At 44.8% G+C, this 15686-nt stretch overlaps 1 protein-coding gene across 4 annotated transcripts in view; it reads left to right on the top strand.

The window, feature by feature from the left end:
- The first annotated feature begins 821 nt into the window (after positions 1-821).
- The window catches only part of SRGAP1 (SLIT-ROBO Rho GTPase activating protein 1), a 148296-nt gene continuing 133431 nt past the window's right edge, over positions 822-15686 (top strand). For all 4 annotated transcript variants that reach the window (XM_065683502.1, XM_065683772.1, XM_065683682.1 and 1 more), the window contains exon 1: positions 822-1508. In XM_065683502.1, coding sequence (XP_065539574.1) covers positions 1442-1508 — 67 coding nt within the window. In that variant the 5' untranslated portion in view covers positions 822-1441. The remainder of the gene's footprint in view (positions 1509-15686) is intronic.

The raw sequence follows: 15686 nt of genomic DNA, 5'->3' as shown, positions 1-15686 counted from the left end.
CTGGACCACCTTCATCCTTTACATAGCCCCAGCTCCACAGGGAGGGCTGTGCACCATCACTCACAGGGCTGGAGTCCATCCTTCTAAAGCTGACACGGATCATGGCCATCTGAAAGGGTCGGCCCCGACGCATGCCACACACAGCAATTCAAGGCAGCAGCATTTGGGATGGCCTCCCACCCCGTTTTGCTTGTGTCTCCCATGTGTCGCAGGCAGTGCCCTGCACGGGGGTGCTGGCAGTCCTGCCCTCGAGAACAATCCACATCCGAAGGGAGCAAAATGCAGGCGAAGGCAGAAGCAAGACCCAGTGTCCAGAGGACCGCGGCTCTCCTCTTTACAGTGCCCTACCCTGTAGGGACCGGGCCCCAGAGCACGCCGGTGCGGCCATGGCCCCTGTCAGCACAGCCGTGCCCTGCCTCCGCTGAAACAGGGAAGGAAAACCGGGTCCCCCAAGAGCGCATCTCCCCTCCAGCCTCCACACTCCCCGTGCGGCTCGGCGGTGGCTACACACGGGGCTTTAACTTTCCCCGCCAGACCGAGGGCTTGCTGTCACCCCATCTCCTCACCCACCGTCCCCCGGCGGCACCCGGCCACCATACGCTCGTTTCGGGCCTCGGATGGCGACCCCCTCCCTCCCCGCCGGGCCTGCTAGGCCGCCCGCCGCGGGGCACCCCAGCGAAGAGAGCGGCGGGGCCTGCGGCGGGCGGCTGCCGGCAGGGGGGAGGCGGAGCGGGCGGCACCGGGGACGAGGCGGGCGGGGAGGCAGGAAGGGAGGAGAGAGCGGTGGGAGGCGGGGAGAAGTTTATTCCCGGAGACACCTCTCTAGGGCGCGGCGGGGGTGCCGCCCCGGGCCGGCCGCTGCTCGGGTGCGGGGCTGGGACGTGCGCCTCGGCGCAGCTGCCGCCCGGGGTTAGTCACGGCGGGGCGCCTGCTGCGAGTCCGCACCCAGCCGAGCGCGGCGACAGCAGAACTGGTGCCTCCGGCGTGCGGACCGAGCGCGGCCGCCTGCCTGCCTGCCTGCCTGCCTCCTTCCCTGCCTGCCTCCTTCCCTTCCCGTCTCCCGAGTGCGTGAGGAGCGATAACAATGGTGGGGCGCAGCCGCCGAGCCCCCGCCCTCGCCTAGTGGAAGCGGGTGCCCCGCGGCAGCGCCGCCCCACCCCTGTGGCGGCCCCGGGCCGTGGAGCGCGTTGCTGCCGGCGGCGGTGCCCGGAGGCGATGGTGCCCGCGCCGGGGTTAGCCTGATCGCCGCCTCCCTGCCTCGCCGCCTCCCGTGCCGGCGGCGCTCCCGAGGGGCCAGGCCCCACCCCCGCGGCGCCGCGCTCGCTCGGGCTTGTGGCCATCTCGTACAACTTGGGAGCCCCTCCGGAGCGGTATCGGTAATTCATCGTAATAATATAAAACAAGGAGAAGGAGGGGGAGAAGCGGAAGAAGCAAGTGGATAATGTCAACCCCGAGCAGATTCAAAAAGGACAAAGAGATTATAGCGGAGTATGAAAGTCAAGTGAAAGGTAAGCGCGGGGAGCGGGGACCCCTCCCGGGTGCGGGGCGGAGGTGGGGAGAGCCCCCGCGGCGGGACGGGCACCCCGCCGGTCCCCTTCCCCGGGCTGCGGGCCGCGGCCGGCCGCTCGCTATCGCCGGCCGCTCGCTATCGCCGGCCGGGTGGTCGGTCCCTGCTGCCTGAACTTCGGGGCGGTGCCGGTTTGTGCGAGGGGCCGGGGCCGGGCGGGAGCTCGGCGGTGTCCCGGCGGAGCGCCTTGCCTTCCTCTGCCGACTTCGGAGACACGAGGGAGGGGGGTGAGAAATGGAATGGAAAAGGGCTTGGCAGTTAAACTGAGTCGGGAGACAATAGTGAGCCATGCTCCTTTCTTAAAGCACATGGCTGTGTCCCCCACCCTCCCCTCAGGGTTGTAGTTTCTGTGTTGGGCTGTAGAAGACGGCTAATAAAGAATTACCCTTGACTATTGAATGAGCCCTTTCAGCCATCCCAGGAAGTATTTCAGCCTCGCATCGCCCGGTTGTATTGCATCCAACTATTGTGCCAAGGGCAGCGCCGGCATACCCTGGGTTGAGCCACCAGCGCTTCCAGACCCTCGAGTTTCCTCTCGTTGCCTAGCGTTTTCTCCTCTGCCAGCGTCCTGGGTGGAACAGAGGATGGGAAAGTAACGGCATGGGTGGTGGGGTGTGGATCTCCTGGTGCACATCCTTTTCATCTGGGTGCTGTCAGGGAATATATTGCATAATACACAGACTGCAATAAACGCAGGCTTCGAGATGGATGCGAACCTGAAATGCAGTATTTAAAAAGCTATGCGATATCTGAACTCTATTAAAATGATGTGGGTGTGGGCACACGTTTGTCTTTATATACATGGAGTGGACCTTCCTTGATGCTGCCCGCAGTCTGCGATGCGCAGGAGCGTGTCCCCGTGCCCCATGGGCTCCAGGAGCCCTCCTGTCCCATGCAGGCAAGGGCTGGGGACCTTCAGACTGAGGTGTCTGAAACAGGGTGGGAGGAATGTTTGGTGACTTCCTAGAATTGCACAGTAATTTTCCTCTTGATCCTGCAAGATCAAGTTTTCAAGACAATTCTTGGAGTTTCATTGCATTTTTGTTTACTCTTGAAAGAGGTAGTTTTTGAGTTGTCTTCTTTCGAAGCTTAACTTTTTTGTGAAAAATACAGCTCACCAATGAAAGTCTTTCTGGGTCCAGGAAGGGATTTAGGCTTAAAATAAAAGACCTGCCAGGTAGGTGGGCAGTGAGGGATCTTTTCTGAGCTAGCAGGTAGGCCACGCTTTAAGTGTCTGTTTGACATGGGCAGGGCTGAGGCAGCTCTCACGTAGCTGGTGGATTCACTGCCATCGAGCCCTTGGAGGATTGGTGCTTCTGCCTCTCTGTGGAGATGGTGCAGATTCGTCTTGATCACTGAGCAGAAAAACTGTTCAAGATCTTAAGCTCTCTGCAGAGTGTGCACACTGTTCTTTACTTCCTCCTAACACGATTGTTACAGTCTCAGCCTTTATTAACTACGGCCGGTTGCTATACAAGCTGATCTTTCGAGTAATGAAGGAAAAATGCCATGCCCTTCAGCTACGTATATTGGATCATTTCACAAACAACAAAGATTAAGATGGAAAGCATCTCTGATAACTCAGCTCTCCTTTAGTGTCATGGTCTGCCATCATAATTGCAGAGGGAAGTGACATTTGTAAACATGGCTTAGTACCAATTTTGACTTGCTTTGCTCTTTTGTGGTGGTCTGGGGTGTGTACAGTCTGGTTTCAACTGCCTTGCCTGAATTGTTGATCAGCAGCTGTTTGAAAAAGTATGCTGGGCTGGAAATTGTAGCCAGAGATGCATTTGCTTTAACCAGTATGACTACAATTGTATTTCTGGTGGCAAGAGCTGCCTGTGCTAAGATACAGTTCTGCTTGGTGATAGCTCAGTGGCACTATAACAGTACCAATACCATCGTGTGGTAACTTGAAAATCTTTTGGGTACTGGGGGGGTTCAAGGGCTAAGAAAGCAGTCCTTATTAGCCAGCAAGGTAACTCCAAGGCAATGCAGGAAAAGAAGGTCCCTATGTACTACTTAAAATTTCATACATTAGGATAGCAGAAAGGGTGTGGCCAAAAAGCTTTTGCTGCTTATGATTTCTGGTGTTTGCAATGGCTAGCTCATTTCTCGCTGCTGAGAGGTTAGCAACCTGAAGGATGTGGACAGTTTGGCTCCAAACTGGCCATTTGAGGTCCTCTGGACAGGTGCGTGCAAATGAATGTTAATACCACATATATCCTTTACCTTATTATGAAATTGCATTGAGCCCAGTATTCTAGAGCCCAGCATTCTGAACACCAGCGTTAGCAATTCAGAAACGATACCATTGATGTTTGCATTTGCAAGATGTCTGAATATTGATACTCGAGAAAGAGGAGCCTCTAATTTACATGTCCTGTGGGGTATGCATATGGTGCCATATTTGGAAATGAGGATTTAACAGTGCCATTCTTCACATAGCTTTTCTGCTCTTAAGTCCTCAAATAGGAAGCAGTAACAGATGTTAATTGTTCTGCCCGGTTCCTGGGTGGTGTAAACTGACATCTTCTCCTTGAACTTTTTGCAGTATCAGTAGATTGGCTGTGCCATTAGTGGAGCTCATACAGAAACAGTAGAAAGGCTGCAGATGTCACCTGTTTGTCAAGCTGAAGTGGACAAGGTACTTCTGACTTGCTGGATAGAACATCTTATTGCACATGTTTTTTGCAACATCCCTGTTATTCAGACTAACTTCTGTAGAGAACTATCCCAGTTGTAGCGGAAAGGAACAGCATAGAGAAAGCAGAAGGGCATATCTTAAGGATGTCTAAATGCTGAAGTTAGATCTGAGTGGGAGTTTACCTATACCCATTGTTTTGGGTGATGCAACGATGTTATGGTAGGTACCTCAATTTATAGATGTAAAGGCACATTGGGAGTATTGCTTGGTTCTGTAACTCTTATTCATTGGAAATGAGTTATCTTGGTATACTTCAGTTCCAGTATAAACTTGTTACTTGGTAATTTTGCTGAAGCACCTACTTCTCGGCACGTTTCACTTTCTAAATCAAAAGCTTTAGGGAAGGCATCAAGAGTTTGTTTATTCAAGAACATTTTGAGAGTTCTGAGGAACACCTTATATTATTGCTAAAATGGCTTGGGCAATGTGCCTCGTAGACTTTCTGCAGACGGTACTGGATAACTGGGTAAAATGGCTTCTTAAAATATCCTGGTTCGTCCAGATTATCAGTTGTATGTGGGGTTTTTATTGAAGAACGTGATGATTGTATAGGCCCTCTGAAGTCATTAGAGAGGTGGGTTTCCTACCAAACTTGTAACTGGGGTGAGGGATACAACTAGAGCTAGGAAGTGAAAGGAATCCTGTTTAAATGAGCAGCAGACTGGTGGTATAGAGGAGAGCTGAGTATTAACTTTCTAATACATGACCTTGCTTAGATTTATTTGCAGCATTCCTTAACTCAAAGCTGAATTGAGTATAATAGCCTATTATTATCCTACCTTTTGTATTCTGATGACCAGTTGCTCCTTGGTGCTGCTGATAACATCAACTAGTGTCTCTTGATAAAGTTATTGAGCAACCCACAGTAATAAATACTAGAGCGTCCTCTGATGGCCATGTGGGTATCTCAGGTATGGTGAAGGGTGAGCTAGTGAGATCTTGAATACCTTCTCTCTCTCTGGAGAAGAAATGTGTAGTAGTAGCAGAGCATGGGGTATGCCACTCAATAGCTTTCATCATTTGAGTGTAAAACTGGCATGCTTACCTTCCTAAGACTTGTAATTGGCCTTCTGTGCACAGGAGAAATGTGCTTTGGATAGGTAAGCATTGTGCTGACTGATTATCTGAGCCTTTCTATTCACTGAGTTCCTTTGTATGGTTTGAACTGTTGAGGATCCTTGCAGCTCAACAGTTTCTTGGCCTTCCAAGCAACTGCATCTCCAACTGCAAAGGACTGAGGGAAGAGCTATTTAGATGCTTCCTTTTTCCACCTTCATTTTCCAGTTGGAAGTGACTGAGTGGAAATATAAGCCCAAAAGCAGCTTTGTGAAGGGAGACACTTCCCTAAGATCACTATTTGTGTGGTCTTCAGAACAAAATACTTGTGTTTTCCACCAGAAAAACTTGCTAACACTGTGTTACACTGCTGAATTTTGTTTATGGGAAACAACAACTCTAATTTGTGAAACTCAATTTCAACTTCAGATTTAAACAACCTAGAATTAAGCCACCACCACCAACAGAAACCTCTCTGAGGAAAGGGCAAGTTCTGAAATACAAATTGGGTTGACATTATAGTAAACGTACAAGTATTTTGAAACAAAAACTTTCCTAGTGAGAACCGTGGTGCCTTGTATGATGGAGGTTTGTGGAGGTTTATTTCAAAAAATCCTGATGGAACACTTGCCAGTTACCAAAGTTCAAGTTTATCAAGTGTGGTTTGGTAGGAATTTTTCTCATCAAAGAGCTTGACCACAATGAGTTTTGTCTTAGACAGAAAGGGTATTTATTGTTCTCTGTGTTGTTTTTCAGCTGGAGTTACATGTTGCTTGAGAGACAGGCTAATGAAGGATAGTTACTTACCTTTTTCCCTTGCTACTTTCTTCCTGCTCTCTGATCCTTCCCTTCAGAGCATGAACTTCAGTTGTCTGGGTAAATGTTAATGAGTTTGTCCCTAGCTATGCATGGAGAAGGGGTGTCTGCAGGTTTAGATAGTTCAGTCATAAACTGAACAATCTCATTATTACTATTATTAATTATTATTATTATTATTATTATTTTGTAATTACTTATTCAGTGCTCTTGCTCTTCTCACAGCTTTCTTGGAATGAAAACTAAGGAACTTGTTTTAGTTCAGTACTGCGTGCACCATATTATTTGAGGGGTGAGGGGTGCCCTACAAATGTCTGCTTTCCAGAGGTCGGCATTGAGGAACTTCAGAGCTTTTGGCCTCTATATTGCTATATAATTAGAGGAAAAAAAATGTGCCTTTTCTTGGCACCATTTTGAAGATGGGGCCAACAGTCAGGAAAGTAGACTTTTTGTCTTGGTTTGACCACACGCTGCAGCTGGTGTCTCCCAGTACTGCAGTGAAACTACGTTTTATTATTTTACTTGAATTTAAAGGCGAATAAAGGCGTAATTGCTGTAGCACACATGAAAGGGTGAGCAATGAATGGATTATCTGACCAGGGCAATATGTCGTTCATAAAGCTTACTCAATGTGTATGTCTTGTGCATACCTGGACTTCTTTTGTTAGTTTCTAAGAAAGCTTCAACTCTCTGAAGCAATTTGGATCCTTTTATGATCACTTCTTTGGGGCTTTTTTGCGTTTCCAAGCATACTTTCTGTGCAGTTTTGCTATTGCAGAGCAATGCCCTAAATCATGCTAAGGTTCATTTAATTTCCTGCCATTATCTTTTATTGGTCACATTTTCATGAACTGAAGTCCTTGTTGCTAATAAAATTAAACTTATAGCTTTGAAATGGCTGCAGTGAGACAGAATGGCATCTGAATTTCATCTCATTCTCTGCCTCAAACTTTGCTTGGGTTAGATTTTTGCCTATTGTGAAAACTGGTCTCCTTGTCAGTCAGAGGTGATGGATGGTAGCACTGGAAAAAAGTGGGTCAGTGCTGTTGAGACTGGATAAGAAATCCCCTGCTGACCGTTACACAGCCTATTAGAAATCACTGACCATGACTTGACAGTGCAGCACATCTAATCACTATTTTGGAGAGGGCTGGACATGGGGGAGAGCACAAATGGAGCTAGGAAGGTGTCAGAGGAAGCTCCTATGGTATTTGTTCTTCCCTTAACCTCTTTTTCTGAGCTCCTGCTGCATCTAGCTGTCACGCTATCCCATGCCAAACCTTTCTGGTCTCCCTAGTGGAAATCAGTGCTATCTTAACTTGTATTAATCCCTATTAGAGTCTAATCTACTCTTACTGCTTGGCTTTCATGGGCAAAATAGGCTTTGGAGTGTGGGGGTTTGTTTTTGTGTGTGAGTGATTAGTCTAAATGTGTACTAGGGCTCCTTGCACCACGTGTGCTGCTCCCTCTGCTTCCTGCAGGTTTTCCTTTCATGGCAGCATTTCCTCTGTTCTGCCACCTTGCCAGTTACCTGTCCACCTTCCCTGGGACACCCCTGTGCTGTCTGCTCTGAGCTGTTTGGGCTGATGCCATTAAGTGCTGGCCATCGCCAAGGCAGGGCTGGCTGACCTTGCTCTCAGCTGGCAGTCTGGGAACTGTGAGTCATGAATAGCCTGTTCTGCCTGAAGTCACTTTGTGTCTTTTCCTTTCCCGCTTCTTGTCTCTCGGGCACCGTGCCCAGCACCCTGAATCCAAGAGGTTGTGGGGGGATGTGTGTATGTATGCACGTACATGTGGAGGACGAGCAACAGCTGAAAACTGGAGGCAGGCTTGAAGGCACAATGGCTGCCATCACTGCTGGTATAACCACTAACAGGGATGAGCCTGGTAGGCTCTGCAGTAGCAGATACTTGGTCTGAAGCACACAGAGCCATTTCTCAGAGCATGGGATCATCTTCTGGGTGAGAGGCAGAGCTGTCTGCGCAGGAAGACTGCTTGCTGCATGCGTTTTACATTACCAAGACTATATCTGGCACCAAAACCAAAGGAGTTAGTTATCGCTGCTCTTTTTCCTTTGTTTCCAAGCCTTAAACACTGCAGGCTGTTAGGGCAGTTTGTGTGGTGGCTTGGTCCTGTGGGAGTGCTCTAAGACAAACAGTTCACTTTGATCTATTGTAATGGGAGTGGTAATCCTGAGGCACCACTTCCTGAGGAATCTACTGGTTTTTGCAGCTTGTGGAAGTTATCTTCTGTTAGACACAGAAGTGTGTCACAAGTCTGTTATAGCCACCTGGTAGGCTAAAGGTGGTGTATTATGTTTTACTTTTGCTCTGCCCACTAATCTATCTTGTCCAGGCAAAACTACAGCTTAGGAACTGAACAAGGAAAATCTCTTCAATATGCCCTTCCTTCTCCTCTGTTCATGTCCCTTTTTCTCAGGCATATTCCCATATGAATGTCAAGATGCAGTATTCAATCTTGCATTATACAACCCACTGGAAACCTGAGGTTTACCTGGAGGTGACTCTTTGATAAATCCAGAGATTGAGATGAAATTATGTTATGGAAAATTAAGAAGGTTTTGGAAATAACCCCAAGCAAATCTAACATTCTGTTTCCAAGAAGTGGATTGTGTACGGACATGGCCATGGTCATTACTGTATTGCTCATGGCTGTTCAGTGAGTGCAGACATTATAATGAACAGTTTGTCTTCTCTAGAAGGAGAAAACAGTTTATGGTTGGCACAATAAAATAATCCCACTGTGCACCAATTTAGGTGCATATTAATGCAGTAGATGTTGCAGGTGGGAAGAGAAGGTGCTCTTCATAGTCTTCCACTTGAAACATTTGGCCAAGAGAAGGAGCCAGCCTCCTACATCAGAAAAATATGTAGAAAACAAGCATCAGCAAAACCACTAAATGCCCTTAGAAAATGCTGTGGAGAAAGCTAATGATTTATGATGTGGTTCTGTAATAATCTTACTTCTGAAATGAGTTAAGGATGACCTATGTCATTAACTTCTAACTCTGTCCAGTGCAGGGCAGTGCAGTTGATCTGGTTTTAATGACATCCCTCCAAAGTTATGTTGGTACTTGATCTTCATTTACCTTGATCATAGCATCTGGGAGGGTTGCTTTAAATTACAGTGTGGCAAGAAGGGAAAAAAGCATGAGGTAATGTCCCTGTCCATGGCAGCAGGGTTGGAACTAGATGATCTTAACGTCCTTTCCAACTCAAACCATTCTGTGATGCTATGAACTTGCTTAGAAGTCTGATTATGGATTCATCAGTTAGAATACCCCCGTTAACTTTGTTATGTATTATTGACCAATAAAACCTGTTTGAGTTTCAGTTGCAACCTCCCGAGACTTCCCATAACATGTGTAGAAGTGCTAACAAGCAGGCAAGAGAGCTGTATTAGCATATTAACCAAAGCATTCTCAATACAGTAGGCATAAAATAATTTTTTATTGTGAAACAGAAGTTACAAAAAATGTAATTAAAGCACTTATGGTATAGTATTTCTTGTTAATTTTATTGGGAATAAAAAGCAAATGCAGCTGGCTTACTGGATGATGACTTTCAGGAAGTAATGATTGTAACCCCTTACATAATTAGCTGTTGTGGGAAATATAACTGACTACTTCAGATTCATGTAAATGGATTGTCCAGACGCCTTAACTGACTCAGTGCTTACTCATCTGAATTACTTCACGTGTAGGATCTGCTAGCAGTGTGTTGGTGCTGTCTTGTGTTGGGAGTCTTCAAAATGCTGCTTTGACTTGTTTCTTCCAAGGTATCAGAAATGGAGGGGTGCACACTTTTGGCTTTGCTCTGACTGTATGTTAAACTATATAAGGAGATGTGCTGATCCCCTTTCACTTTCCAGTGTACATTCTTTCACAAGGCAAAAGAAACCACTCTTTACTGTTCTAGCCAGTTCCAGATATCTGCTTCCTGAAGATCAGAGGAATCGCCTCGTGTTTACAGAGTACAGCAGAAGTCTAATAAGATTCAGTGATAGTTCTTGTACGGCTCTGTTCTCTCAACAACCTGTTGTCTTTCAAGCCTTGCTGTTCTCTGCTTTTGCCCTCTGACTCTTCTTTAACAGGAGAGGATAAACAATCTGAAGTGCTAAGTCAGAGGCAAGATAAAGTAAGTATTCATTCAGTACCAATGTGATCATGCATTTGAACCGAAACTTTCGAACTCACCAGTTAAGTTACTGTTTTAGAAAGTAATAGAGAAATTGGATGGATTTTAAGTCAACTGTTGGGTTTTCATTATTGTTGTTATTATTATTATAGAACAAGATCTGTTATTCGTTTTTTCCTGCTGGGGAAAAAAAAAAAACCCAAAACCCAAACCCAAACTTTAGCCTTTTGTCATTGCTGGTTTTTAATTTTTTTGAAGATGCCAACTGTCCAGTATGGGAAAGATTATAAGCTAGGGTTGCGTGTGATAACAGGAGACTGGACTTGATCCACACAGTCCCTTTACTTGAAAGTTTTACATTCGTGGTAGTTCAGGGCACTGCATCAGACAGCTGCCTAGTGCCACTAGTCATTGTTCTTGCTTCCTAGATACGCTGAAATACAAGCCTCTGTACCAAAACACGCTGTGACTAAGTTGATAGGCATAAAGTTACTTTTACTCCTTGGCAGTATTTATGCCAAATCAAAAGATATGTCAAGATAGATAATCAAAAGATATGTCAAAGTATATCAAAAGATATACTAAAAAGAAAAAAAAGTTTTCACCCTTGTTATAGGATACTTAACACACCAAGGTTGTGTTTAGATGGCACAACATGCTCTTCCTCTTGCAAAGCACTAATTTGATGATTACTAGAAATGAAAGTATATAAACTTCTGTTCATAGGTGCCTTGTGCAAATTGACATCTCTGCATTCTTGGCATAAATAATATCAGCTCCATGAAGAATCGCCTGTGTAATGGAAAGGTAGCTTGCTTGGTTTGTGTTGCAAAGGGATAGCTGGTGTGTTTAAGAACTTGATTTAAGTGAAGAACCTTATTTAAGAGCTTGACAATTACGCTGTCTTTGCTGCCCAGCAGAGTGCTTGAGGTTAAGACCTAAAGTAATAGGGTTGTGTGCATTATGTGCCTTTCTTTAAGGCTGCCTTCATGTATTTGTGCCTTCATGTAATTTCCAAGTAACTGCATAAAGTTAGTGAGATTCTTAATGTTATGTCAGAAAATAAAACAGAAGCATTATCTCCTCAGATACCGTTGCACTGAAGTGTCAGCCACGTGCAGAGCAGGAGAAGGTCCTCTGTGCAGAAGAGATGAGCCCGGTACAGGTAGCATGTCCCTACCTACTAGGTGCTCCTCTCCTCAAAGGTGCTGTGAAGGAGCCTGGCAGTGCCTAGTGCCTGTGCACACCCAGCTTCATGTCTTCTCCAGCAGCCTGCTATGAGCTGTCTGTGTGCATCTGCAGCTGAGTTCATCGGATTATCATGAACTGTATTGTAATCCTTTAATTGCCAGCCACTTCTGATGCCATGATATTGTAGTTGTGGGTCAAATCCCATGCTGCTTAAGCAGTACTCCCGCTGCTGTCTTTAGCTTTACATATGGGTTGGTAGAATACATTGCCGTTCACAAACTTGACCATATGGTATTATTGAGAAACAAACAGCCAAGAGCATCTCTAACCATCCTGTCCTTTTTACCTAACTGGAGTTACTGACCTTCACTGGAGTCTAGACAGAGAGTTCTCTATCAACAAACTTGTTTAAGCTAGAACTTATAACATGGGACTATGGCATAAAATGTTAATTTCTCAGATTTCTGCTAGGCCTGAGAGGTTATGCGATGTGAGAGTTGGGGGTTTATTGTTTTTCCACCAACCCTCCTTTGAGACTTCTTCCTGCTTTATGTGCCTTCTGACAAAGTTTTAATGCGTTATTACGCTAACTATTCTGAATAAAGTCATCTTAAGGAGGCATGGTATCTGATCTTGTGGAGATGCCTCTGGTACTTTAAGCAAAGAAAAATACGACAATGTTAATGGCAAAACTGTGGACAAGAAGAATAGACTGTATTTGAGCAGGGCTGCAGCACTGCTTTTACCTGCTAACATCAGAACAAGGGGAAGCAAATATGGAATCGTGTGGCTTTGGCTGACTGTACCTACATATGGAAAACTGGATCACCTTTTCCTTTAGAGACTGCTTTTATGTTTCTAAGAAAATCCAGTGAAGTATGTGTATGTTGCAGTAGACTGCAGTGAGGCATGTAGTACTGAGAGGCTGGTGGAAGAGCAAGGATAACTCTGACTACCAAAAACCAAGTAGCTAATAGGCATAAAACTTGCTTAGCAGCTTTTGCTTGACTATTGAACATCTATGGGAAACCTTTGTAGACAGTCCCTGATAACTGGTTTGATAATGCAAGAAAACCTTTTATATATCAAAAAGGCAAGATAAAATAAGAGCCAGTGTGTAATTCCTCCAGTACATGTCACCCTGACTAGTAAAGTAGTGGGTTACTGGTGAGAGGGCTGGGTTGGCAGAGGGACTGTTGAAGAAGATACCAAGCACATGTCTTGTTGGTGGCCCTCCACGTGGTCCAGTGTACCTCTGTGTCATTCTGTGGTGGTTGCTGAATGGAATGGGGAGGTCTCTGCTCCCAGACTACACCAGCAGTTTTCACACTCTTCCATATGGGCTCAAAGAGGCTTAGAGTGAAAAATATTTTATGGGATTAAGTCCATAAAAGAACTCTGAGCTCCTGTGTTTGCCTTTCAGATGCCACGTTTAGGTCCCCTTTGGCTGTAGTCTCACTTCAGAGGTGTCTGTGGGTATGTTTATGTGACTGCATATGCTGGCCTACATGTTTATTCTGCAGACTATTGGTGAGAGTTATAATTTGAAACTCAGCATCTCACTAATGTAGTTCCCTTATTTATAGACCAGAATCTGCCTTGCCTTCAGCTGGCAGAGGCAACAGATAAACGTTGGCCCCATCCATGCTGATGTCATCTAAGTTGCCACCAGAGAAGACCTGAAAATGTTAGCTTCTTTTGCTGAGCCATGTGGAAATATGTATGTAATTGCAGCGTTAGGAAGCTGATCAGTGCATCCTTCCTAGTGATCAGATCATTCGCATGAGGAGTCTGGTTTCACACCTTTCTACCTTTGTCTTATTAAAAACAGAGTCTTTAATCCAGCTCTCCCACCTTTCAAGTGATTGCCCTGAGAACTAGGGAATAGAGTATTCTGGGATAAGACTCCCTGTTTTCTTGTTTGTTGAAGCTCTCCTGCTTTTTCCCAGGCTTAATGAATATTTAATTATTTACAGAGTAATTATGAATCCATTGCCTGATAGTTAGAGCCATCACCTGAGAGATATGGTTCTCACTGTGTATTCCAGCAAGTATGTATTTCTGCTCTACTTCCTTTTGAAAGAAATGGAGAAGGAGGAGGGCTGTAGGATTGAGGTATATTTGTGACCATTCTAGATTAAGAATACTTACCACATTAATCTGGAGGGAGAAGTATTCGGAGGATATCATATTTATTCATTGCATAGTATGCAGGAAAAAAAACCCAACCCTTTACTTTGAATTGGTTTTTTTAATCTCAACACTCTGCCTGCGTTTAAGGCAATTTTTGACAGATTGTCTCTAATTTTGCAGAAAAATCTAAGGAAAAAAAGAAAAAAACTTGCTCAGAGTTATTTGAAAGGTTCACCAATGAATGTTTGCACAAACCTTTGCTCTGGTAACTCCTTCTGCAGCATCACTCGCTTCATGCAGCATATGCAGGCCTCTGTCCCATGGCAGTTCTGCTCCCCAGATTCACGAACAGCTTTCATTGCAGCCACCAGAATCTTATTCTGCAAATATTCCCGACTTATTTCATATCCGTGAAGAGCAGGATTGAGGTTTGAGTTTGGGGGTTTTTTTTTTGAGGATGGAGAAATCGCCTCAACTGATGTTTAAGGAGGAAAGAAGGAGAGTGGGTCTGCAAATATTACTGGGGCAAGCCTGTAGTTGTTAGTTAAATAACAGTGAATGTTTGGGGGTTTAGTGACTAGACGGAAATGATTACAGTGTATTAATACAGCTGTAAGAAGAAGAAACCTGAACATGGCAGTTGATCAGGTTATTTTCTTGCAGAACTGTTTTAGAGGGCAGCAGACAGTACTCAAGAAGCCAAGGTACTTAGAGATATTGGGCTTACTTGGGTGTATTAACATGCATATTCTTTACTCATACTATTTCAGCTGCATGTGGTGAAGTGAGGTTATTTGAACAGTTGTGTGCAAAGTACTGTAGCTCAGAATCAGGCAAGAAGATGGAAATGATGAAAATGTCCAAAGCCTTTTCAACTTAATTTAAAAAGGGGGTTTAAGAAGACTCTTCAGGTACGTTTCTGAGTTTGTGCACTGATGTATTTTGTGTTGGCAAGAACAATTTGTTCTTAGTTCTGTTCTGCACTCCACTCGGTTACCCAGTAATTTACCTGGCTACTCATTTGATTACCTTTTTGTTTGTTCGTTTGTTTTAATTTGAGTGAATATGAATGTTTTAAATTGAACTTTAGTTAAATGAATAGCTGTTACATCCTGGATCACTAGCAGTTCCTACTGGATAAGAGGATGCTTTAAAAACACTGTAAATAAGGAGATAGAATGTATGTGAAGACTTACTAGAAACTTCAGTTCCCTAAGTATTTACATGTAATCTGTTGTCTTCACAGTTGTAAAATCTGACTTGGAGAGCACATGCTGTGTACATTATATGCCTTTGTTTTTCCTTAGCATTGCTCGTGTTAGGATGTTTGAAAGTAAAAATTTAACTGCAAATCCTTTTTTATTGTTTTAGAAAACATCACTACAATTACTTTTTTCCTCAGTTCATAAGATATCAGTAGAATGGGAGATCATGGGATTTGCTATAACTACCTCTAGTTGGAGAACCTTTGCCTTGCTTGTAGGTCTGTTTGCAAGATGCTCTGAAAGAGTTTTTTAGGTAACAACTTGCACATTGCGTTGTGCAGTGGGGATTCAGACCTGTTGTTAGGATCATATGGGTCACTGTTCCTATCACAGTGTGTTTATAACCTTGGACTTACCCCTTTGAGTGTCATCTCAAGAGTCTCTGATTTTGGGAAGACATGCTTATGCTGTGGTTCTTGTGCAAATAGACTGAACTTACTGAAAAAAACCCCACTTTTGGTCTTTCCTCCAAGTCTGGTACAAAACTCTGCTCTAACTTGGGCAAGAGCACTTAATTTAAAGTGAAGTGAGATCTTAATCTCAGGTGATTGAATGCACTGACAAGAGTCTCCAGAAGTTGGCTGAAGATAGCCCTCTCAAATAAAAAGCCAGATACCAAGTTTCTTGTAATTTGATGCAGACTACTGGTGTATCTCTTTGTGAATTTCATTTTTCCTGTAATGCCTAAGTTTTTTGCTAGCATCTGGTAACTAGTCAGGTCCCCTTTGCTTTAGTTTGTGGTTTTGCAAGCAGTGAGGTGGGCCTTGCTGAAGCAGTGCCCCATAGGGATGGGA

The sequence above is a fragment of the Lathamus discolor genome, chromosome 1 (genome assembly GCF_037157495.1).
Source record: "Lathamus discolor isolate bLatDis1 chromosome 1, bLatDis1.hap1, whole genome shotgun sequence".
NCBI classification, from domain to species: domain Eukaryota; kingdom Metazoa; phylum Chordata; class Aves; order Psittaciformes; family Psittacidae; genus Lathamus; species Lathamus discolor.
This window is presented reverse-complemented; position numbering and strand designations above follow the sequence as displayed.